We start from the raw sequence: 25267 nt of genomic DNA, 5'->3' as shown, positions 1-25267 counted from the left end.
ACATCAGTATTTAATAGCAGTAAAACAGAAGATGTGCCACTTAAAATAGAGCCCCATAAGGTGCAGCATTGTTGTAAATAGACCCAGTACAAATGAGATTGCTCATTTATATAGGTTTTGTATATTCAACTCATACTTGCAGCAATGTGCGTGTTTGTGTGTGTGTGAGGATAACCAGAACCTACAGTGTTTAAAATACGTGTAATTCAGATAAGGTGGCAGCTGTATAATGAACTAAGAAATGTATTCTTAAATCCTGTAAATTAAAACTTTTCCCCTTTCTTGATTATCTTGACTTTGAGGAACATATTGTGCAATTTCAGGGGCTGGGACAGTGATGAATCAAACATTTTAGAAACCTTTGAAATGCTGATGTATTTGTGGTTGAGGACTCAGGTTTTTTTTTTTTTTAACCACCATATGTTTCAAACCCAAACAATCTCTGCCATGCATCAGCTGGACTTTGGGGTTTTATCAAAAATGTGAGTTATTTCAGCCTGATTGGTGGGAAACTCACTTAATTCCACAAGATGACTAATGCTCCAACATAATAAACTCATTAAAAAGCAAAGAAAAATATATCTATCCCCACTCCTAAACCAATACTTTTGACAGAATGTTTTTTAATCTCCAAAAGATCAATTAACTATAAGAATACTCATTTTTAACATGGGAACTGGTGAGATTAGGTATTGTTACCTTCCTCCCTGAATCTCCTTTCTAATGAAAAGGGGAAGTTGGAAGGGAGTTGGGGAATGGCCTTAAATTTCAGAAGGAACAAAAAAAGAAAGGACAAAACCTAAACTACGAGGCTGGCGATGTCAAAAGGCGCCACCACGTGGTGCACTGGAGGAAGTGCAGCCTCTTGCGCTCAGGCACAGGCTGTCCAGGGGACCTCTGAAGGAGAAGGCGCCCTTCACCCACTGTAGCTATCTCAACGCAACGGTCTTGAAGCCCGACAATCTGGGATGGGGGAATGGCATTCAGTATCATCAGTGATTCACAGTTTTCAAAAACTGGGTAAGTTAAGTCAATACCGCTATAAATAGCCAAGTCAGAATGGTAATCCAAGTCTTCTGATTTAAAATCGAAACCCTGATGCTTCCATTTAATTTAACTTAGAATGGACACAAATATAGAAGTGATGTCAAAAGATTGCACGCGATTGTTTGAAGTTAAAGTGATGATTCTTTCTTCTGAACTGCATGAGAGATTTATAGCTTTGCTTTTAAAAAGGACCAAAACTTTGTATTGAAACATCATTTTTATAAATATGTATATACATATATACACATACATATTTGTGCTTGTAGAAAAATACATATGCTTGTTGAGAAAATTTGAAAAATAGAACCATGAAGGAAAAGAAGAAAATCTCTTAAAATCCACTTAATGACGTATTTATTTCCAGTCTCTTTCCTTTGTTTATATGTAGAATTTATTTATTTTTTATAAAATTGGGCTCATTCTATATTTAAAATGTTTAAGCCAATATTCACCAACAAAAATATAATTTTATATGGAAAGGTTTTTCTAAACACTAGAAGAGGAATAAGTATACCCGAGCCTGTAAGTAGTAGTGCAAATCGAAGGCTTCCAAGCAAATGTTTCAGAGATAACTGATCTTCTTAAGCTTAATTTATTCAGGAAAGATCTAAATAGCTGATATTATAGAAAAGAAGAGTGAAGAGAAAGTGAACTTGAGTTTACATCCTGGCTCTACCAATAGTGGCTGCAAAACTTGCAACAAGCTGCTCATCTCAATGACTCCTCTTCTAAACAAGGCAGCCACCTCTCTCCTGTCTAACTAGAATGATGTCGGGAAGAGTAAATGAAATGATGGACAAACCCTCGGTAAATTACCCACTTATACACATACTCTTCAAGGCGCTTGGTATTCTCCAAGGTACTTAGTGCCTATGAAGCACTCTCACAGTTCTTGTCTAGAATTGAAGTATAGCTTTCTTTTCAAAAATTGAATAGTAGTATAACTTCCTTGGAGTGGTTTCTATTTATCTGTAAGGATCAAATGCAGACTTTCCCTTTCCTTGAGGTCCCTGACTGCCTTGCTATACTGGTTTATGTCTAAAAATTCACGTCCTCTCTTCATTCCAAAGAGTGTTCTGCCCATCTAATTTCAGGGAATTAATTATATTCCCCCAACATTATCACCCTGCTAGATTTTGGCGCTCAATAAGTCACTTCACATTTGTCCAAATCCCATGGTCCTTCCCAGCTGATCCAGGGCACTCCCCCATTGGTACCCGATTATATGGGTAATTAATTTACAAGCAAAATTTCTAGTTATTCCTCATAGGATTTTTTTTTTTTTTACCGTTACGCCATTCCTAACGCCGTGTCTCTATCACTTCTTGCCTCCCGTTTTGATCCTTTCTATATTACTGTAGCTTTCTTATCAATCAGATCCAACTGGTAAGCTTCTTTTGTTAGGTTTCCAAAATGCTAATCTATAAATATGTCTTTATTTGGTAAGTCAACCTATCCATGTAATTTTTTTCCACAACTAACCCTAGGTGAGGCCTCTCATGTTCAATCTTGCTGGGCTTTTTTGATCTCTTTCTTATGTTTAAATAAAAATTCCTTTTGTCTTTTTTGGATAGAACACCTTAAATGCAACAATAAACCAAACCAGCGGGGACTGTGCACACGCCCACACATGCCCTGAGTACAATGTGCTGTCTTAACACAGGACCAGGGCACCGGGAATAGCTTACTACACTTAATGGAGTGGGGCTGGAAGCATCAACCAAGTCAACGCCCCTCAAGTTATACATAGTAAATTATTTAAGTAAACTCACTAGAAATTCACTAAAGAAATCTTTTAAAAAATGAACAAAAAACTTTCAATCAACTTGAGTCTCATTTCTGTCAATTTACTTTTACCCCATTCCATTTGGCTGCCTCCCCCTTTCCTGCATCCATTTGGATTCCTGCTGGGTTTGGGATGGGCAGGAAAAGGGAAGAGCAGAAGATTATCAAAATGAAAATGGAAGCAGCAAAGAAAGATAAACAGAGTGAAAGGGATTAAAAAGGCATTCCTTTGTGAGGTCGATCAGAGTAGGAGTGAACTAAGAAAAAATTATCACAAGACTAATACTTGTTTTGTTTCCCTGTGAGAGGGGGAAAAAACACCCCACACTACATATTGTACTTGTTTTACTTAATAACAGTGTGCCAACGCACATATTGTCCAATAATCTGTAGTCTTGGGCCTTTTCCCTCAATTTACGTTCTTCCAAACAGCCCCACCACTTAGCACAGTGTCCTTGCTTATGACACTGTCCTAGACCTTCAAGGCTTGGTTCAAATCTCATATGACCCGTAAGGTTACCCATGACTGCTCCACCTCTCCCTTCGGAAAAATCACTGAGCAGCTGTTACATGCTGGTTACTCCTCCCAACTAGACGAGATGTTTCTCCAGGACAGGAAGCATGTCTCACCCACAAATGAAGTCTCTTCTCCTTACAAAGAATGATAGTACCTGGCACATGCTCAGACTGATTATTGCTACATCCATCGAACAGACATCATCCATTAATACAAGAATGTGATACCTGCCACCAAACACTGGGTCCTGTGGTCACTGCTCTTGCTGCTCATTTTTTTGGCCAACCTAGCTCCAGTGGAAGATAACTGTGGCTCTTTAGCCAATCCTCCCAGAAAGGCCATCCAGAAGTGGTCATCGGAGCCTAGCCCAAGGCCAAACTCCATGCCAAAGATTCCCAAGAAGAAGCTGAGGGGGTGCCCAGGTCTCCGAGGGTTTTCCAGTTACAGAGTGCTCCTCTGCCAGAACAGTCCAGATTCATCCCGTCCATTGTATAAACTTGCTTTTTTGAGGTATAGGGATGGCATCATCACAGTAACACCCACCACCACTGGCAACTGAAGAGTCTTGATAATTAACCATCATCTCTCAGTGATGGAACATTGCAGGGAAGAAGAGCTATAGACATGCAAATCATCATTATTCACCATGAACACTCGGGATAAAAACAGTTTTAGCATCTTTTCATGCTCTTAAAAAAACGTTTCAAAGAAAGAAAATTACTTACTGCCTTCCCACGTACAATGCAAAAGATTCAAAGCCCCTTCCACCCTCTTCCAGTGCGCCAGATGAAAGAATGCATATGCTATTGCTTCACTGTCCCCTCGCTTCAGGATATGTTCTGGGGGGAGGATTAAGCTTTTCATTTCTAGTAGGTACTGAAATAAAAAAGGCAGGAGACAGATGCATTAAAACATAGTAATTTGGAATTCAATATTGAGAAAAGAGAGGTTGATCTCCCTAAAGCCACCACTCATAAGCATTTCATCAAACCTGCAACCTTGTTAGTACATTTGAAGGCAATTACTAAAATATCCAGCAACCCAAAGTTTGCTAACAGATAGTTAGCCTTGTACTAGTTTCCTACAGTGAAGATCAGAGGCTTTCAGGGTAAGATACTCTAATCAATGAAACATATATAGACTCAAAAAGCAATAATAGAAAATTTAGAAGACACAATAAGTTTGTATAATTTTGTTACCAGAAACAAAAATACATAAAATGGGCACATGAAGGTTAAGAAGTCATAGGACTGAACCCACCAAACTAGAGAGACTCGAGACTGACTAGCGCTGCCCATTATTTTTTTCTATACAGATTTACCACGGAGAAGGACCTGGTCCTGTGAAAAGAGCCACCCCTTGCTGTTCAGATGCGGGAGGAGGGAGATGTGGCAGCCTGAGCATAGGAAGACCCCAGGGTGGGGAGCTGTACAGACCCCAAACTATACTGTTCTGTTAGATCCTCTCCCAAAGACTGAAGGGTCCTCAGCTTATGCCTCTTCATTCCTATCTTCTATGAAGGAGATGGGAGCACAGGGCCAGAATGGATTCTTTGGTGTTTACTATAGAATAGAAAGGGAAGCAAATTTAGGGTGGTATTTTATATTTGCAAATGTTAACTTCTTTTTGCTGGCTGGTTTCTCCCTGGGCTTCACTCCTTACACACACACACATACACACCATCACCACCAACCACCATCACAACAACCCATGCATCTCCTTTAAAATGGAGATTAGCAGATGATGGAGGGATGTGTTTAATTAAAATAGGACAAACACAGCAGAAAGAAGTGATATGAGAAGAGATGTTCAACAGTTTTAATGTCAGAAACAATTGCCTGAGGATTTATCTACCAGTGCAATTTATGAGAGAGCGTGAAGAATGGAAGAATCCTGACACGTAGAATGGAGATCAAGGTACACTGTGTTCTGTTATCTCACTGTGGATTTACGTGCTTTGGGCACTCTGAGTGCAGTTGCCTTTAAGTTTCCTCTCCCGTTGCCACTTCTGCTATCGGGATGCACTTGCCTGGCAGGAACCGGTAGAACACACTCTGGCCTCTTGGTTCAGCAAATGAAACTCCCCTCACTCTGGGTCTGTTATCTGAAAAAAATCTCTAAGCCTCAGGCCTCAGAAAAGTGAGAGAGCCTATCCAGAGTGCAGCAGAGAAGAGTGACAGCCATCACATTTGGTGGTGAGGGCGTGGGAGGGTGGGAATAGAGGGCCCTCCCCTTCGATAGAAAGACCTCCATGGGAAGGGCTCTTCCCAGGCCGTTCCATGAAAGGTGTTGATTACTTTGATGGGAACTCCTCAAGTATGAGTTCCAAAAGAACTTTTTGGTCATATGCCTGTTTGAATTCTACAAGTCACTGCCTTCCTCCTCCTCTCCTTGTTTTAAAACAGTGCAGAACAAAAATCTTTTGGGAAAAATTACAATTTTGAGTTACCTAATAATCCAACCGGCACTACATTTATAATGAATAGCAACCATAATGTAAAAGTGAGTTTTATGTTCAGAGGTATTTGACAATCCTCTTGTGATCTTGTTACCTTACTCGAAGCTATTATACCGTATGTTGCCGCCGCCCATGATGATCTTAAAAAACTCCAAAGCAATGAGTCATGGGAAAGACATATAACCTGTAAAGTGCTATAAATTGTATTAATTGTTTCAGAGTAAGAGAAGAAAGATCATTTGGTTACTCTTAATAATCATCAGGAGTACAAAGGAAAGGGAAATTTTCTTGCTAATAAGAGCCCTAGAGTAAGTCTTTATTTTTGAGTTTCTAATAATTATTTATAGCTAACCTGCCTACCAAATAGTCAATTTTTAAAGAAAGAACATGCTGTGTGAACTTTGAAACAAATTAAATATGAAAACCATTAGTGCATGTGTCCCAGGTATACAGAAACCTCTTCAAGTCCCTGAGAATAAGATGGTGGCTGAAAGAAAAGTATAAACTACCATACCTTTTATTTCAATGATTAGGAAGGTCTTTCAAAGTCATTTCATTAAGCATCTATAAGAGAAGAACTCTTCTCTTGGCCTAAGGAACCTTAAAGAATAGGGGCCTCTGAGAAGAAGTGGGCCTGGTAGGTACATTTGTGGGTAAACTTGAAACAGGGGGGCAGGGCAGAGAAAACTTGTGTGTATGGGGGGGTAGAAAATTATCTATATAATTTTGTAATTATAATAGAATAGATATAATAGATCTGCATTATCCAATATGGTAGCCTCTACTACATGTGATTATTTGAACTTTAATCAATTAAAATAAAATTAAATTAAAAATTCAGTTTCTCAGTCCCACTAGCCATATTTCAAGTCCTCAAGTGAGGCTACTATACTGGACAATGCAGAGACATTTCTGTTATCACAGAAAGTTCTATGGGAAAGCACTGCTGTAGACAATGGAAGTTTCCAATCTTCAAGTAACTAAAACAATTTTTAACATGAAAAAATTTTATAGACACCTATGATAGGAATTATAAATGTAGTATTGATTGAAAATACACAATATGGCAAAAAGCTGCAATAAATGTAATAAAACAAGAATTCATTTAAAAGCATTGCTGGCCACCAGGACATCTAAATATACTTGGAAAATAGTACACATGTGTGTGAGAGAGATGGTTTACTCAGCTTGCAAGCTCAATGTGCTGCATATGGCCTCAAGGACATCGTCGTCCACAGCCCTAAAATCGGGCCGTGAGGTAATGCTCTGTTTTTCCTCTAAGCTGCCTCTGATCTTTGTGTATGTGTACTTTTCACACATTGCCTTATATTCGTTGTGTGTCTTTTCCCTCAGTTGAATCATAAGATCTTCAAGAGCATGAACCTCGCTTCCTAAGAAGTCTCTCATAATGACCATCCTTGCTCTAATCAGCCTCATGATGCTAACCAGAGCAACTCACCAAGGACACTTAGTTACCTTCTCATTGAATCTGCTTGATGGCAGAAATAGGTTATGCCTATAAAGGAGATTTATACTCCGATACAGTTCCAAACAAAATGTTGGCTCTAACCAGATGATGAAGGCTAATAACAACAATGTGTTATGTTTTTGGCCAGGCTTAAAAATGGCTGGCAAGATCAGTTCTCAACATGTGCAACGTTTAAATTAGAAAGGCATGGAACAACATTTCACATCTTACTTGTCAAGAGAAAAATAAATGGAAGAGGGCAGATCCCTATCCACAAGTATGCAGAAATCAATTAGAATAACCGTAGCTCGCAAATCAGAGAACACTCTCTGCCTGTCTGTAATAATTATTTGGCTTCTATTAGCTAAGCCAGCATTCCGTGCTATCTTGCCTGTTACCCTGCCTCTAACTTCCTTCCAGATTCTCAAATCACATCGATCTGGAAGTACAGGATTCTAAAGGTTTCGGAAGCAACTTTCAAAATCTATTTGTCAGAATCTAGTTCCTTATGTCCATAGGAACATACAAAGTCAGAACATAGAAAGAGGAGCTGAATAGTGCCTTCTCATGGATGTATTTAAGCAGAGCCTGGCTCACGTGTCAGGAGAGAGCTGGCCCTTAAGAGGCTATCCCAGGTGACTGCTCAGTGCTCTGCTGTTAAGGTCTTAAACTTCTCTAATAGTTTGAGTGAAAATGATCCCAAAGCTACCCTTCACATAGACAGTAATGTCCAGGAATTAATTCATACCCTCCTTTTTTTTATTTTCAATACCAACTAGAGAAGTCATACAAAAATCACTAGAAAAAAATGGGAACAAATAAAATGAGTAAATACAGGTTAATTTTCACATACTTAGCTAAATTTAGGTAAATTCAACACATTTAGGTAAATTTTAGCCATTTAGAGGATGGCTATCAGGTTCCTCCCAAAAAATCATGTAGTGGAAGAATATTAGCATGAGAAAATGTTCATGATACATTACTAAATGAAGAAAAAGTAAGTGTACCATACAGATTATGATTTTGGTAATTAAAAATATATATGCAGGAATTAAAACATTGGAAAGTCACAGACTGAATGTTAATGGTGGTCAGATATTTGATTTTATGGGAGATTAATTTCTTTTGTGCTTTTTTGGTGCTTTCCAAGTTTTCTGTAGTAAGTCATTTTTATTTCTCTCTCTCTCTCTTTATATATGTATATATGTGTGTGTATATGTATATGTAATACAAATCTATTTTCTAGACTTGCAACAAAAACATAAAAAAAAACCCATACAAATGAAAAAAAGATAACCACAGATAGCAATTTTTATATGTTTACAGTGCTTTGGTACAGCTGGATATGAAAGAGGCTGAAAGTCCAGAATGGATACTTTAAAAATATCTATCAGTAAATAGTTCAGAGAATAAAATTAGTCCTATTTGGAAGACAAGCTATATATGTTGAGTCTCAATGTTGCCTATTCCCTGGACTCAGTAAGACACACACTGGAATAGGACAAAAACACCGCAAGTAACCATGGCTCTCTCCAGGCATGCTGGGATGGGAACTTTGAAATACACAATACCGTGTATTGCCTCCCCTGCCCTCATATACCCTCTGCCATTTTGACCCACTGTTTGAATCCCAGCCCTACTGTTCTACTCTGAGACCTTGGACAAGTTAATTTCTTTCAACCTCAGTCTGCTCATCTGTTAGAATAATAAAAATACACATCTTGCCAATTGTAACTGTTGAAGATTACGGAGGATAATATACGTAAAGCATTCACACAGTACCTGGCATATACGTGTTAATGAAATAGTAGCTATTTTTACTAACAAAAAAATGAAATGTTCATATTACTGTGGAGATAAGCTATATTTTTTGTGTATGTATGTCCCACAAATAATTGAATCTTGTTTTAGATAAAAATACTTCAGCAATTTTACTATAGTGACAGATCCACTGAAAAGAACTGGCTACTGAGGGTCACTAACCAATCTGGAAACAAGCACAATGCAAAGCTGCACTGCAAGTTACACCTGGTGATCTGCGGTACCACTCGGGGGGCCTCCGTCCAAGGGAACTGCTGCTTGCTGGCTCACTATCTATTCATCAGTTACTCTGCTTCATTCAAAAACTACAGGAGTGTCCACAGTGCATCCCAAGGAAAGATTTGGGAGAGATCACAGTGTACTGTAACGACACACCTATGGCAGCACCCACAGTACACTGTAAGGACACGTCAAGGGCATGGGCATAAATCGGTCAGGTCCCTATCCTGATGATCCCTAATCTTTGTAAGGAGTGTGTGTGTATAAAGACAAAGAAACAATAAAATTCAGCATGATGACTGCCTTAGTAAGAGGTATATACAGTTGACCCTTGAACAATGTGGGTATGAACTGTGTGGGTCCACTTAACATGCAGATTTTTTAAAAAGATTAATTTATTTATTTGAGAGAGAGCATGTGTGAGCAGGAGGGGTAGATGGAGAGGCAGAATGAGTATCAAGCGGACTCCACACTGAGCACAGAGCCTGACGTGGGGCTCGATCTCACAACCCTGAGATCAGGACCTGATCTGAAACCAAGAGTCGGATGCTTAAATGACTGCACCACCCAAGAGCCTGGTGGAATTTTTTTCAATAAATGCAGTACAGTACTATAAACATGTCTTCTCTTATGATTTTCTTAACATTCTTTTCTCTAGCTTACTTCATTGTAAGTATACAGTGTATAACACATATAACATACAAAATACATATTATTCAACTTTATGTTATCAGTAAGGGTTCCAGTTAGTAGTAGTGGGCTATTAGTAGTTAAGTTTTTAGGGAGTCAAAAGTTATAACGGGATTTTCAACTGTGTTGGGGGGTGTGGCACGCTTAACCCCTGCCTTGTTCAAGGGTCAACTTGACTTAGTACTAAGGAAGCAAATGAGGGGTACTGTCTCTGAGAAGGTTTCACAGAAAAAGGAAAGTATGAGTCAGTCTCATTAATTAAATTAGTTCACCTACAAAGATGAGGGGAGGCAGAAGCCACTGCAAGGCTGGGCAGTGGCAGCAAAGCATCAAAGGGCATAATGTGCTTTGAGGTGTTTAAGTACCAGCATGAAAGGCAGTCCCCACACTGACCAAGCACTAACAGGTGTGAAGTATTCACTCAGGTACTCCTTACAACAACTCTGTGAGGGAACAGGATTCTTGTTTTCCAGATGGAAAAATGAAGGCTTTGGAAGTTAGTAGATTGACCAGGGTCACACAAATGGTATTTCAAACTTTGAGGTTAAAAAAAAACTTTGAGATAGGGGAAAAAATGTTCAAAAGAAAAAGAGCAACTTAAAACAGAATATGTGAAACTGATGTAAAACAAAGCTGGGGGGAGACCCTGGGAGAGGGACCCATGAGAAGTCCGAGGAATCCTTATGGCTCCTAGAAAGACAGTTTGAAATCTGCTGTAGCAGGCAGTTGGGAAGTGAGTTGGTACCACTGGTGGTTTTGAAAGAAATGGACAAGTCAAATGGACAAGAGACTAAAATTAGTAAAGTCTTAAATAGCTTCTTCCATGGTCCGGGTGAGGGGGTGAATAAACCAAGGAAGGCTTCCACAGGACTTGGTGCCCAGCTGGATCTGATGGCAGGAAAAGACATTAAAGGGGATTGTGAAATTTCTAGTTTAGGAAACTAGAATAATGTGAGATAGTTAGCTAAGAGAAGACACCAGAGGGCAGTGCTTGGAGTGATGGCCTGAAGGCAGCTGGGTGTGCAGGTCTGGAGCCCGGAAGAGAAGCTGGACACAGGGATTTGGGTGTGCAGGGAGAGGCAGAAGCTGAAGCAGTGGGAGCACAGGAGATCTCCCAGGAGAGCTTCAAGCAAGAAAAGGGTGGGTAGTGATGATGCTCCCAGAGATCCAACCAGAGGGATGGGCAGGGGAGGAAACGATATAGGAGGAGAGTGCCCAGAAATGCAGGAGTGACCCAGAGAGCAGGCACTACAGAGCCAAGATGGCCAGGAGGTAGAAAAAGTGGTCAGTGGGACAGAAGGCTAAGGACAGATGAAATAGGATGGCGTTTGACAAGAGGCCAAAGGATCTGGTGACTGAGATAGGGAGGCCATGATGGCAGTGGCCTTGGGGAAGCAGCTATAGTGCTTTTTGTTAAAGAAAAAGACCTTTTAGAAACCGTCTATTCCTGAGAAATGTGGCTAAAAACTGGTTTCTGCTCACTTTCCTCTGGGTCATATTTCCACAATACATTCTCCTTACTCTAATCCAAAAAAGCTTTGGAACAAAATATGACTCAATTCAAAGCAACTTATATTGAAATAATATTTCTGAAATGTACCATTGATATACAATATCACAGACAATCTGCCAGAGTATTTTGAGTTTCTGCTTCCACGCTTCAAGCATTTTTAAATGTTAAAACCCACTACACGTTTTGTTTCCTAAATTGGATTAAAAAGCAATTTTATACTCTGTCAATCAGCTCTACCAAGACATAAAGGGAGGACTGCATTAGTGTTTGCATGAAATAGAATTTCCATCACTCTAACAAGGTCCTGTGGATACTCCATTAGCATGTACAATTACCAGGATGTTTTCCCCCACAAGCCTCTTAAAATCCCCATGAAATAAGAGTTTAGATTAACATTAGATGAGCTTTTTAAAAAAAATGTAAATTTTTATTGAGAATGCATTTCTGTCATAACATTTTTCATTCTTTCCTCTCTATTTTCTCATGACTTTCCACACTCCGAGACTTAGAATTTAAAAACTACGTATCTATTAGGCTGGATCCTCATGCCAATACAGCAAGTTCCCTTCCCCAAGCACACACAGGGACTGCCCACTGCACCCCCCTGTGGGGCTGGCAGGAAGAGCCCACGGTTTACTAATGCTGGTATTTTAGGCAAAATGAAGATGAAAGCTTTCCGCGCATTGGTGTTGGTATTTTTTTCCCCTCGATGTCTCCCACCTACAGCACTCAGGCATCTCAAGTCTTTGGGGCTCCCTCGGTCCCCTGCTGCTCATCAAAATGGGTGTGGAGCCTCCAATTCTATGGGTGGGACCTCATGTGCTTGGGATTTTTCTGGGGTGGTAGTGACTGGTCATAGGCTTCTGTTCTTTTCTAAACTGTGTGAACAGGTGCCTTGGGGTTGCTGGGCTACCTGCTTTCTCATCCCAGTTTCAATCATAGCAGTTCTATTTTTACTTGCTTTGTTCATTAAGGCCTTCATATAAGATTGTATTAGGAGGGAAAAAAATGTTCATTGCTTTAAAAAAATCATTATTAGTTACTTGTCATTGTTGTTGTTTTGGTGGCAAAGAGAAGGGATGGCTGTTCCAGAAGAAAAAAAAATAGGAGACAGAGGCTGGAAACGGGTAACTCTTAATCAGCCACAAGCAAAGGACTTAACAGTACAAACTGGGAATTCCAGAAGGCAACAGCTGTAGAAAGAACATGCTAGAGCCTCCCCTCAAATCTGTAGGCCTAAAGTGACCCTGTGGGTACTCAAGGTCAGGGGCAATGCAGTGCCACTGTTACACTCTCTAGTTGTCCTTCTTCACACTAGGATGTTTCAAAAAGCACTTGTTAATGTATTTTTCCAGGCAGTATCTATTGTAGCCCAGCCATCAAGTGCAGAAATAGAGCTGAAAGTACCAGGGAAAAGATGACGAAGGCCCAACATACGTTCAGTGCCTACTATATACTGGATGAGTTACACAATGTAATTCCATTTACTTTTCATCAGACCTATGAAGCCTTTATTTTTATCCCCATTTTATCAAAAAGGAAACAGGCAGGGAGCTAATCAACTCCCCCTTCCCATGGTTCCCTTTGGCCCACAGACCCTTTAATGACACTTCACAGGTCTGCCTACCTTATGTCATTACCCTTTGCTCTATCATTACGTTAATATGTTTTCCCGGTAAGAATAGGAAATCTACATAATGGGCCTGACAATTCAGAAAAGAATAAACACACATGGCTAACAATGTTCCACCTTACTAGTAGTGGCAAAGAAATGCAGACTAAAGAACAGAATTCCATTTGTACCCAATAAATTCATAAATTTTGTTTGTTTTTCTTCTTTCTTTTTTCTGTTTTAAACAGACTGCTCAATGCTGGTGAAGGTGTGAGAAAATGGTAAAGAAGGAGTTACCTGCTGATGGAGGTGAACTACTACAGTCCTTTTTTGGTAAGCAATTTGGAAATAAACATTAAGAGCCCCGAAGTGCTTCTACACATTGCTCAGTAATTCTCATTCTGTACATCTATCCTAAGGAAATAACGTAAAGACCAAAATATCTTCATGCCCAAAAGGTTTGTTATTAGGGTTGACCACCTGATGTCTATAATAGAAGACACAAGATTTAAATCATTCTCTTCAACAAACAATGTGAGGAAAACTGGATTCCACATGTACAAGAATGAAACTGGACCTTTATCTTAAACGATATACAAAAACTCAAAATTCATTAAAGATTTAAATGTAAGACATGAAACTATAAAACTTCTAGAAACAAACATAGGGAGAAGCTTCATAACATTGGTCTTGGCAACGATTTCTTGGATAGGACACCAAAAGCATAGGCAACGGAAGTAAAAATAGATAAGTGGGACTATATCAAAATAAAGAGCCTCTGTGCAGCATAGGAAACAATCAACAGAGTGAAAAAGCAACCTATGGAAGAAAATATTTGCAAACTATACAATTGATGAGGGGTTAACATCCAAGATACACAGGAAACTCCTACAATTAAAATCACAAACGAACAAAACAAAGCAAAATAACCTGAACAATAAATGGGCAAAAGACTTGGAACAGCCATTTCCCCAAAGAAGACATACAAATGTCCAACAGGTACATGAAAAAATGCTCAGAGGCTCCTGGGTGGCTCAGTCAGATAAGCGTCTGACTCTTGATTTTGGCTCATGTGATGATCTCAGGGTCATGAGATAGAGCCCCTCACGTCAGGCTCTCCACTAGGCGTGGAGCCTGCTTAAGATTCTCTCTCTTCCCCTCTCCCACCTCATTCACTCTCTCCTTCACAAAAAAAAAAAAAAAAAAAAAAAAAAAAAAAAGATGCTCAACATCACAAATTATCAAGGAAGTATAAATCAAAACCACGATGAGATATCACCTCATATAAGTCAGAATGTGTGAGGCCATTGTCAAAAAAAAAAAAAAAAAAGACTATAACAAGTGTTAGTGATAAAGTGGAGAAATTGGAACCCCAGTGCTCTGTTGGTGGGAATGCAAACTGGTGCAGCCACTGTGGAAAACAGTATGGAGGTTCCCCAAAAAATTAAAATAGTACCGCCATATGATCCAGCAATGCCACTATGGGCATTCATCCAAAAGAACTGAAAACAGGATCCTGAAGAGATCTTTGCACTCGATGTTCATTGCAGCATTATTCACAATAGCCAAAAAGTGGAAACAACCTAAATTTCCATCAACAGATGAATAAAGAAAATGTGATAGACACACATAATGGAATATTATTCAGCCTTAAAGAAGGGCATCCTGTCCTGTGCTGTGACATGGATGAACCTGGAGGACATTATGCTAGGTGAGATAAGCCAGTACAGGACAATACTGCATGATTCCACCAATGTGACGTATGTAAAGTGTCCAAATTCATAGAAGCAGAAAGCAGAATAGTGGTTAACCAGGGCTGGAAGGAGGAGGGAGAAATGGAGAGGTCCTGGTTCAATGGGTATGGGGTTTCAGACATGCAAGATGAAAAAGTTCTAACAATGCACATACAGTTAACAATACTATGCTTCATACTTAAAAATTTGTTAAGAAGGTAGATTTCATGATATGTAATTTTTATGATAAAAATAAGGAAGTAAATCATCCAGAAAATTTACTGACAATATTTTAGAGGGTTTGAAGGCAAATGGCTAAAAGACTTGGACTTTACTGTTAAGTTAGAAGGTAGCCTTTTTAAGATCAAAGAACCATGAAAATCTATGATCCTCCTCCAAAAATAATAAGTATACCTACAATAGCCAACCACAAAGTTCATGTTTAGAGCCCCATGCTAATTTTTTAAAATACGTATCTGCTGTGTGACTATGATTCCTAAGTATTAAAAATGCATGGGAAAATAAGGCTAGAACGAGTCTTAAATAGGATGAGATGACAGGACTATGAAAAATTTCTTTATACTTTTTTTTTTAAAGATTTTATTTATTTATTTGACAGAGATAGAGACAGCCAGCGAGAGAGGGAACACAAGCAGGGGGAGTGGGAGAGGAAGAAGCAGGCTCATAACGGAGGAGCCTGATGTGGGACTCGATCCCAGAACGCCGGGATCACGCCCTGAGCCGAAGGCAGGCGCTTAACGACTGAGCCACCCAGGCGCCCCTCTTTATACTTTTTTCTAATATACAAAGAAATTTATTTTTATACCACCACAACAGAGGGGAAATAAAAATCTACTACTGCTTATAGCAAACCAATAAGTTAGTCTTGTTTTGGAGAGGTGTTGGAAAATGAAATTTATCTTTAGCACCCTGAAGGAGTTAATGAAATATCCTCTAAACCAGAAAGGGGTCTTGTCACAGGGAAAGACTTATAGTGTAAATACAGCATTCTAAGAGTATGTAGCATTAGTGAAAATTCAGATCTGTGCAGAGTGATGAATCACTGACAGAAAAGCACCATCCTCCCATGTAAATCTTGACTTTGCTAATGATTTCTTGGACAGGACATCAAAAGCAAAATAAACAAGTGGGACTACATCAAAATAAAAAGCTCCTTTGCTGCAAAGGAAAGAAAACAGAGCAGGGTGGGTGGGGAAGCATATTTGTAGGGAAAGCAGAAGAAAAAGCTAAAACTAAAAATCCAATAAACTATAACAATATATAGATGAAGGTATAGAACAGAGATGAGCATGGCCCTCCACTTGTCCAGCATCATAAGTGAAATTTTCTTTAAAAGATGAAGAATATTCCCTTCAAATTCAAAGCTCTTATTTTAATACCATTAAATGGGAAAATATCCTCTAATGGTTTAGAGATTTCATCTTTTTGAACCGTGCGTGTACCCAGTTTTTAAAAATCACCAGCATCATTAAGATCCTAAAACCACCACTAGTCATCCTCAAAATGGGGAAAACAGTAATTCCACAATCAATGCACTGTAGTGAGAGACCACAGAGGGGAGAGACTGATTCTGGGATGAGGAAGGAACAGGTTTCCTGGTGGTGACTTTTAGTGCTGGGGGTAAAGGATGAGTAGGTTATCCTCAGAGGAAGCAAAAAGGCAAGAGGAAGAGAATGTTTCTGGAACAATGAACAGACTGTTAGAAGTAGATAGAAAAAAATGAAAAACAAATTGGGTCAGATTATAAAGGATCCTGAAGAACCATTCAAGGAGTTTATATATTCCTTTGTAAGGTTGGGGACAGAGCTGCATTTCCTCAGGAGGGCAGTCACACAATTCGGCTTATAATAACGAGCCTATGGGCTGCTTCCTCCTTATAATCTGCTGCAATCTAAAGCTTCAGAAATCCTTGTGTTTTAGATATACCCAACTACCTAAGAGGCTCCCTTCAGAATACAGACCCACAGCTTTTTACTATTTTTATTTACTTCCTTGTCCTGAGGTGTGTTTAGGAGAGAGACTCCCTACTCCATACATTTACAGGTGAAGAGTGTTCCTAAGAGCAACCCTCCTGGAGTAAATAACTGATATTTTTCATTGGATGTTGAAATATTAACCATGTACCTCTGCTTAATAGAATACCAAATAGACCTAAGCTGGACACTCATGGAAGACAGTTCTCAGCTATTCTATTTGGTATTTTTTCTCCTTCTAACAGACTATAATTGGGTAAAACAGCATATAGTTGCTGAGAATTCCTGTGGTAGACCACTGATGACTTCCTGTGATAGAGAAAAAGAAGCTATGGAAGTATTTAAGATAGAAGAATATCTTGAAGAAATATGAATTGTCCACGAGTGCCTTGGGAAGTCACGTGCCCGCCATCATTTGAAGGTTTCAAGTCTAGGCTGGTCTGCAGCTTGGTGGGATGGTGGGGGACTGTGGAGGGTGATGTGGAAGGGTTAGAGAACCCAGAACCAGTTCAGGCTCTGTCGTTTACTAGCTGTGGGACCATGAGCAGGTCACTTAACCTCTCCAAACCTGCTGCACCCTCATCTGTGTAGCAGGGGTAAGAGTTTGATACACAGACAGTGTTGTCATGCAAAATAAATGAGAAGGCATATGTAGTTCACTTAGCACTGTGCTTGGCACACAGTAAACATGCAAGAAAAACCAATATTAAAAATAATCATCATAATATCATTATGAGGAGAGATTCAAGCTGAGGATGGGAAGGTGCCCTAGATGATCTCTAAGGTCTCTTCTTACACCAAGAACCTAAGAGTTTATATCTTTCATTGATGTCTCATTAGAATTAAGGCTACCTTCTGCCTGAAAAGAAACCAGTGTGTGTGTGAGTGTGTGTGTGTGTGTGTGTGTGTATGTGTGTGTGTGTTTACTAAAGTATTAACAAGCAGTCCAATAAATAGATCATGTATAAAGGATGTTTACAACAGCCCGCAAATAGTATACAGGTACCAGAGGTTTGTGGTTAATTCTGGATATAATTCTGAACAGTGACTCACAGGGCCTTTTCCCCATGGAAATGTCAATAGTTGAAGACGATCTGGAAACAAGTTTCCCCTCAGCACAGTCACCAACCAAGCAAAGTGGTAGAGATTTGGTTTACCTATGTACCCCATTTTTTCTCCAGTTAACAATAAAAGAGTAGAGTGAAATCAAGTATTTCAAATGTTCCCACTTTTAAAAAGAATTCTATTTTGCAGACAGAGGGCTAGCTGACTGAGTCAAATTCTTCCAAGGTAGCCTTAAACTGTTTCTTAGGGCTTTTAATACTCTCCTAGAGGCTCAATCAACCATTTAAGACCCTTATCATAGAATTACACTACAGCTTCAATTAAAATATCTAACCAACAAGTACCCATTTCCCATCTCGTGCACTAAGATTACAAAGCTCTGGTATAGCAGGAAGAGTTAGGACCCAGCTTCCAGACTTGAGGGGCCACCAACAAGTCCAATATCAATAATTTTAATACTTTATGAACATATGATAATCAAGTTTTTCAAAGAACCTTGACTATATTATCTCACTTGGTCTTTACCACAAAAGGTAAGGTTTATATTTTTATCTTCATTTGAAAAATGAGGGGAAACCTTGAGCTCAGAGATGCTTAGCTCCAAGCTCCCATAGCTAATAAATGACAGAGCCAGAAGTTGAACCCAAGTTTTTGTCTCAGAATCTAGGACTCTACTGCTCAATGCTACTTCTAGAAGAGCTTATTTATGCTCATAGACTATCTCTGTATTGAATATAGCACTCAATAAATATTAATTGGTGACCTAAGTTAACTGTAATTCAGGATGATAGTTTCATGATTAGCTTTAAATTTTAATTAAATTTGAACATTTTTACTTAGCCGAAAAGATATTAAATAAAGAGATATATTTCATACCACCCTATATACGATACCTAAGTCTCCAAGTACTATGTTGGTCATTATCCACCGGAACTAGAGTTGATAAATATATCCTTCACTGTGGCAGTGTGCACCATTTTTCAGAGAAAACGAGCATGATCTGAGTCAAAGCTCAGAAAGGTTAGGTAACCTATCTTTGTCACTGTAAATATCAGCAAAATAAAGTAGGTAACTCTACAAATCCTCACATACACACATACATGAACACATACACCATCCTTTTGCTACAGTACTGCAAGAAAACAAAATAGCCTTCCTTTGTCATTTTTCACCAGTGAAAGTCTTCCTCAGAAATTTGAAAGAAAACTATGCCTGTGGTATGAATAGTTTCCCAGAGGTCAAAATGTGCTTTATAACATTGAGAAACTGAAAATAGCACTCAGCAATGTGCCTATCACATAGCAGGTACTCAAATATAGGTAAATCATAAACACACATCCATCTCCTAAATAAAAGATTACAGAAATATCCTCTATCGTGATTTGACTCCCTTTTAAAATCAAATTCAGGAAAAAAAATATGGGAAATACTGGGTATTTATAAATTGGTCAGTCATGTGGTTAACGATTCAGACAAACATTTTCTATTACATATACCTCCTAAAAATGGCACTCACAAGTCAAAAGAAAAATACTACTTCATACTTTGAGGTTCTCCTTCCTATTTTCTTGCCAATACTGATTATCATTTATTTATAGAGACACAGAACATCACATTAATCAGCATTTTTTTTTTTTACCATTTATATTCAAAACTAGGTTCACTTCCTGAGTTGGGTCTAAGTAAAACTGTAACTGGAGTGAAATTCCTATCAAATGCATCAACACTCTTGGTATCTCCATATTTTGCCAACTTCAGGCTTCCTGGCCTGACCTGCCTACGCCAGGTCTATCAATTTACCCTAATTATATAAAGCCCCCAAATCGGCCCAAAGCCTCTTGAATGTAGCTTTTCCTTAAAAATGAAGCTGATAAGCATGGACTATACAGGGCCTCAAGGTTCACTGGCTGCAATTCATTTTTTTATACTGGGTGTATTCGAGACATGACATTGTGGTCACTGAACACTTTCTCTGCTATCATAACGAGTTCCTGTGGGGATTCCACAGACTCACTTTTGGCACGTGAGGATTGAATTCCACAGCTCTGTGAATGGCCTCCACTGCATTCATCTCTGCTGTGCTCAGCCCCCGCCGAGATGCAGCCTCGGGAGAGAATCTGAAAAGCAGAAAGACAAACACCATCCAGTTGGGACCACTGCTTGGGCATCAACCCGGAAAGGCGTCTACACGTCAAGGGCCCATAAAACCACAGCGAGCCAATGGCATGAGCTCTCCAAACCTCCACTACATGGAACCTCTGAGTGACCCCTCAGACCGAGGCCAACAAAAACCCCAGCAGAAGCAGAAAGCGTGCTTGCATCTAATCTTGGCAGGAATTAAATTCAGCTGTCAAGTCTCTCTGTCTAAATAGCTAATCTAAATTTTCTATGAGGTACCTGCTTAGGTCAGGGGACGGGGGAGGACTGACGAGGGCAGACAGTGTAGGAAAAAGAGAAAACTAGGTAACAGAAGAGCGTACTTGGTTAAAAACAGAACTGGGGAGAATTTTAAAGGAGGCTCCCAACCCAATGTCAGTGCTGCAATGCAGCTTCCGGCGCAGGCCAGCCTGCTTGGGGCCGTTCCGGCAGGGGGTGTGCGTGCCCAAACTGCGGGCGAGACACCTGCCCAAGTGAATGAAAAAAAACCAGACCATGCAATCTCTTTCTCACCTCACACCCAGGGCTAACTCCAGAGCTGTGCTTGGCAGGCAGACACCACAGGGGAAGCTGTGACAACCCTGGCCCTGCCCTCCCAAGCTGGAGTCGCTGTGTAGGGAGAAAAGATGTTGCAGTAGGTACTGGCGATCTACAGGATAAAAAAGAATGAAAGAAAATTACTTCGGTCTTGAAGTGCACACACACTTAACAGCAAACCTGTCTGACATAGCAGAGGCTGTTTTCTTTTCCTGTTATCTGCTTTTCAGTGCTTCAGAGGGATTGTATCGGGGAAACGTAAGCGTTTGTGAACTCAAGAACAGTTAAGCCAACTGTTCTCTTTCACCTGCCAGTCATCTCGGATGTTTATGGAAATTCTCTATGCCAAAGTCACCTGCCTGAATAAAATGGGCAAATGTCCCACTGAGATGACAACTCAAAGCAAACGGACCATGGGTGGGGGGTTAGTTGGGAACTGAAGAGTCAAAGAATGGGAGATGATCAACCCCTCTGCCATCTCACATGTTTGTTAGGACTACTACCCGGTCGTGGACTGCTGAAGGAAGAGGAATACGCAAAAAATGAATAAAAGGAAGGCATTTTGTGTAAGTCCCAAGCAGGCCTTTCGGTATCTACTGTCTGGCAAAAAAAAAAAAAAAAAAAAAGTCACCTCAGAGGTATGGAATTTCACATAAATCCCTCTTTAGGGACCCATACACCCTTACAATACCTGGGGATATATATTCCCTCCTCCTAGTAGTGAAAGAAAAGATCAGCAGGTTTTAGAAAATGCATGCTCATAAGCAGGGGTCTCAAAGACTAAGAGAAACTTCCAGAGAAAGCCCTCAGAGGCAACACATCTCCTTAAGTCGGGTCAGACATTTAGTACCACACAAGTCATTATTCACTTACTTGTCAGAGACAGCTCTTGCTTTGAGCAAGGCAGCTGTATAGCATATTGTTGCCGACTTTGGTAAGCTTATATCTGTTAAAGAAAAAGAAAGTAGAAACTCTTGTAAGTCTGCAGAAATAAAGAGCAATTATTTTTAATCCACTAGCATTTTAATCATATAAGTCTAATAAAGCATAAATTAAGAATTTTTAATACATACAATACACAGCTGTTTCTTATGTATCGGGGTGGTATGTGAAACTAAGGGTAATTCATATTTTTATGAATAATTCATATTTAAAATCCACCAGACTGACTCTTGGGCAATCATCTTCTATTTAAGACATGGATTTTCATATACTGAGCTTAATTAAGCAGAGAATAGCTAAAAAAATATATAAATTTAAATATTAAAGGAATGCCCTTGATATCATAAAAGGCAGATAGGACCTCTATGTCATTTATAAAAAATTCTCAACAGGCGTATGAAATACTAATGTGAAAAAAAAATAGTACCTGGATCTTTTTTAAAAAACACACCTAAATAAATTATTTTTTTAATGGTCAGATTTAAACCAGATTTCCTTTGCATTAAATTTCAAGAAGTTCATATTCAGTTTTTTTGTTAAAAAGGTAACACACTTATTATACATATATAACATATGAGAAATCTTTATATATAAGGATATATATGTAAAATCTTTAGAAATCCATACAATTTTTGTTCATTCAAACTGAAGAGAAACCCCCTTTTGTATGAAGCCTAATTTGTTTCTCCGAGAAACAGTTCCTCTCAGTTTGTACAGAAAATTTCACATGGAGAGGTGGGAGTGGGTAACAGATTCAGGTAATTAGTTTAAAGGGAAATAGAAGTACAGGATGCAATTGAGAATAGATAAACTCAAAGACGGAAGTCCCTTTCAGAGAAAAATTTGTGCTTAAATTATAACCCTATTTTCTTACTGGATAGTATTTCTTTTAACACTGAACCAAATATACTATGACAGAGAAATGCCATCTTAATTCAGACCAGGTAAAAATACGACATTCCCAGTGCAGCAAAATCCACTCTAGGTTGGGGAAACTCTTACCACCTGGAATGCTCTGCCAGTTTCTTCACAGGGCTATTTTCAACTTCAAAAGAATTACATTATGGTGAAATTTAAGAAACAAAACAAAGGAGCAAAAGTAATAGAGACACACCAAGAAACAGATTCTAAACTATGGAGAACCAGCTGATGGTTACTAGAGGGGAGGCTGGTGCGGAGATGGGGAAATAGGTGATAGGGATGAAGGAGGGCACTTGTGATGAGTGCCGGGTGGTGTATGGAAGTGCTGAATCCCTATATTGTACACCTGAAACTAATATAACACTGTATGTTAACTAACAGGAATTTAAATAAAAACTTAAAAAAAAAGAATTACATTACAGTAAGAATGAAAAGGAAAGTCTCATAACCAGCCAACAGACAACCACAGAAGAAAATGAGTTCATAAAAGAAAAACAATCCCTAAGCTAGTAATAAGTATTTATCACCTGAATCCCAGCAAGAAAATTTCTCTTTGAGGGAAATTTCAATGCCATTGATAAAAAAACAAATAATCATAGAAAAAACCAACACAGAACTAACTGAAAGGGAAAAAGTTCTTTGTAACCCTGATCGCACATATTATATTCAAACAAAATTTCACCACCATACGCAGTGTAAAATGATGTGCTTATGACTAAGAAGAAGAAAAAAAGAATGTCAAATACTCATGGATTTGTCTTGTTGCTTTTCCAGCATCTAAACATCTAATTGCTTCCCAGTGTGGGAAATTAATCCAAGAATCAAATATCTTGTTTACTAGGGTCCACTCATTGATTGTTATTGGAAGGTAATAAAAAAACGGCAGATAATACCGTTCTACTTAAAAGTTCAGATCATCTTTTAAAGTTTGGACTTTTTATTTAAAAAGTATCTAAGGCTTATTTCCACTCTTCTTGGTGTGTGATCTGTGTTCCTTCTGTGTCAACCTAGCAGCTTTCCATGAAGTAGGGACCAATGAAAAGTCCAAGAAAGGAGTTGAGGCTGAAGACAATACACATAACTATCCAGAGGTGGCAACATACAAGACGGAGGATCACTTGATAAATTAAAGAAAACCTGTTGTTAAGGATTTGGCTTCTCAACGAGAAAGATCAGACTGTGTTTTGATGGTTACCTGAACAAGCAAAGTGACATATTCACTCAGTTGGAAATGCAGAAAAACATACAACTGAGGTGTTCCAGCAAAATACCACAGATGTCCAATCAAAGATGATCTTTAATCCAGAACCAGGCCCCCTCATGCCCATGAACAGGGCATTCACAACTGGAAAATTGCAACAGAATTCTGCAACATTGCAACTACTATAGTGCATTTTTCCCATAAAAGTTTTTTACCCCTACTCCCTCACTGTATGTAAAGATGGTGGCATATGTACACAGTCATAATGCTTAAAAAATAAATAACCAAAAATATACTTTAATCAATATCAAATGGGAAGAGGGAGAAATGTAAATACTCCATTCCCCACTAGCGGCATGTTGATTCCATTTGTTTTCTTTTTACTCAAGTAAATTATTTTGCTCTCATCGTTTAACAAAAATAAAAAATAGCAAAAAAAAATTCTTGCATAACTTGTTTATTTAGATAGTTTCAATGTTTTTCTTTTAATTCTGTCAAAACAATTTATCTATTTGGTAATAGCAGTTGTCTCTACAAAGTGATGAATCACTTTAAAGAAATTGATCCTAAGTTTCCCTATGGGTAAAACTTCTTATGTTCAAATAAGGTTTTCGTTTACAACATATTTTTTAAATGATGCTTATATTTGACAATAAAAATCAAAAGCATTGATATTTTGCCTACCCCAGCAATCCCACTTCTGAGACTTTTTCCTAAGAGAAATAACAACTGTGTATGAAGATTTAGCCTTAAGGATGTTGATGACAACATTATATCTAATGGTGGAACTGGAAACAGTCTAAATGTCCAATCACAGGAGGTTAGTAAAGGTGCTATACATCCACAGGGTACAATTCTATGTAGTCCTTAAATCATGTGGGTGGAAAGTAATTCAATGATCTGGGAACATGGTGCATTTCTGAACCTACATCAATAGGTAAGACAGGTTTACAAAATTATGATTTCATATATTTTTTTTTAAAGATTTTATTTATTTATTTGACAGAGATAGAGACAGCCAGGAGAGAGGGAACACAAGCAGGGGGAGTGGGAGAGGAAGAAGCAGGCTCATAGCAGAAGAGCCTGATGTGGGGCTCGATCCCAGAACACCGGGATCACGCCCTGAGCCAAAGGCAGACGCTTAACTGCTGTGCCACCCAGGCGCCCCTCATATATTTTTTAAAAAGCAGTTATATATGTACAGAGATAACAAGACTGGAATTATATATACAAAATATCAACAGTATTTATTTTTGAGTGGTGGGATTAGAGGTAATTTCTTTGTTTATCTGTAATTCCAAAGCTTCCTGTGATGTACATGTAATAAGTGAATTTTTAAAAGATAACAATGATGCTATATAGAAGAATTCTGTTACAAAGTGTTTGAAGCAAGTTCATGAGCAAATACACTGGTGGAACCAGACAGAGACAGCATAGACAGACAAAGGTAGAACGTACATGAAATGAAGTCAGACCAGAGATCTCCTGCCTCTACCCACATACCCTTATGAAAGTTAGTGTGTTCCTTTTGCAGTGTGCACTCACTAATCACATTTTAATCTAGTAACTGCCTAACATATATTTTTT

The 25267-nt window shown here is 38.8% G+C and overlaps 1 protein-coding gene across 16 annotated transcripts in view; it reads right to left on the bottom strand.

Moving 5' to 3' along the window:
* The window catches only part of ST7 (suppression of tumorigenicity 7), a 231404-nt gene that overhangs the window by 16256 nt on the left and 189881 nt on the right, over nucleotides 1-25267 (bottom strand). For 10 of the 16 annotated variants that reach the window (XM_057304162.1, XM_026509903.4, XM_026509930.4 and 7 more), the window contains 3 exons: nucleotides 21490-21562; nucleotides 19937-20039; nucleotides 4075-4225 (listed from right to left, as the gene is read on the bottom strand). In XM_057304162.1, coding sequence (XP_057160145.1) covers nucleotides 4075-4225; nucleotides 19937-20039; nucleotides 21490-21562 — 327 coding nt within the window. Of the gene's footprint in view, nucleotides 1-1508; nucleotides 4226-19936; nucleotides 20040-20592; nucleotides 20729-21489; nucleotides 21563-25267 lie in introns of those variants that run through there. The other 6 variants (XM_048212785.2, XM_048212786.2, XM_048212791.2 and 3 more) reach the window with 4 other exon arrangements.

The sequence above is a fragment of the Ursus arctos genome, unplaced genomic scaffold (genome assembly GCF_023065955.2).
Source record: "Ursus arctos isolate Adak ecotype North America unplaced genomic scaffold, UrsArc2.0 scaffold_3, whole genome shotgun sequence".
Taxonomy (NCBI): Eukaryota; Metazoa; Chordata; class Mammalia; order Carnivora; family Ursidae; genus Ursus; species Ursus arctos.
The sequence above is the reverse complement of the archived record's forward strand: the minus strand, read 5'-3'. Positions and strand labels throughout refer to the sequence as shown.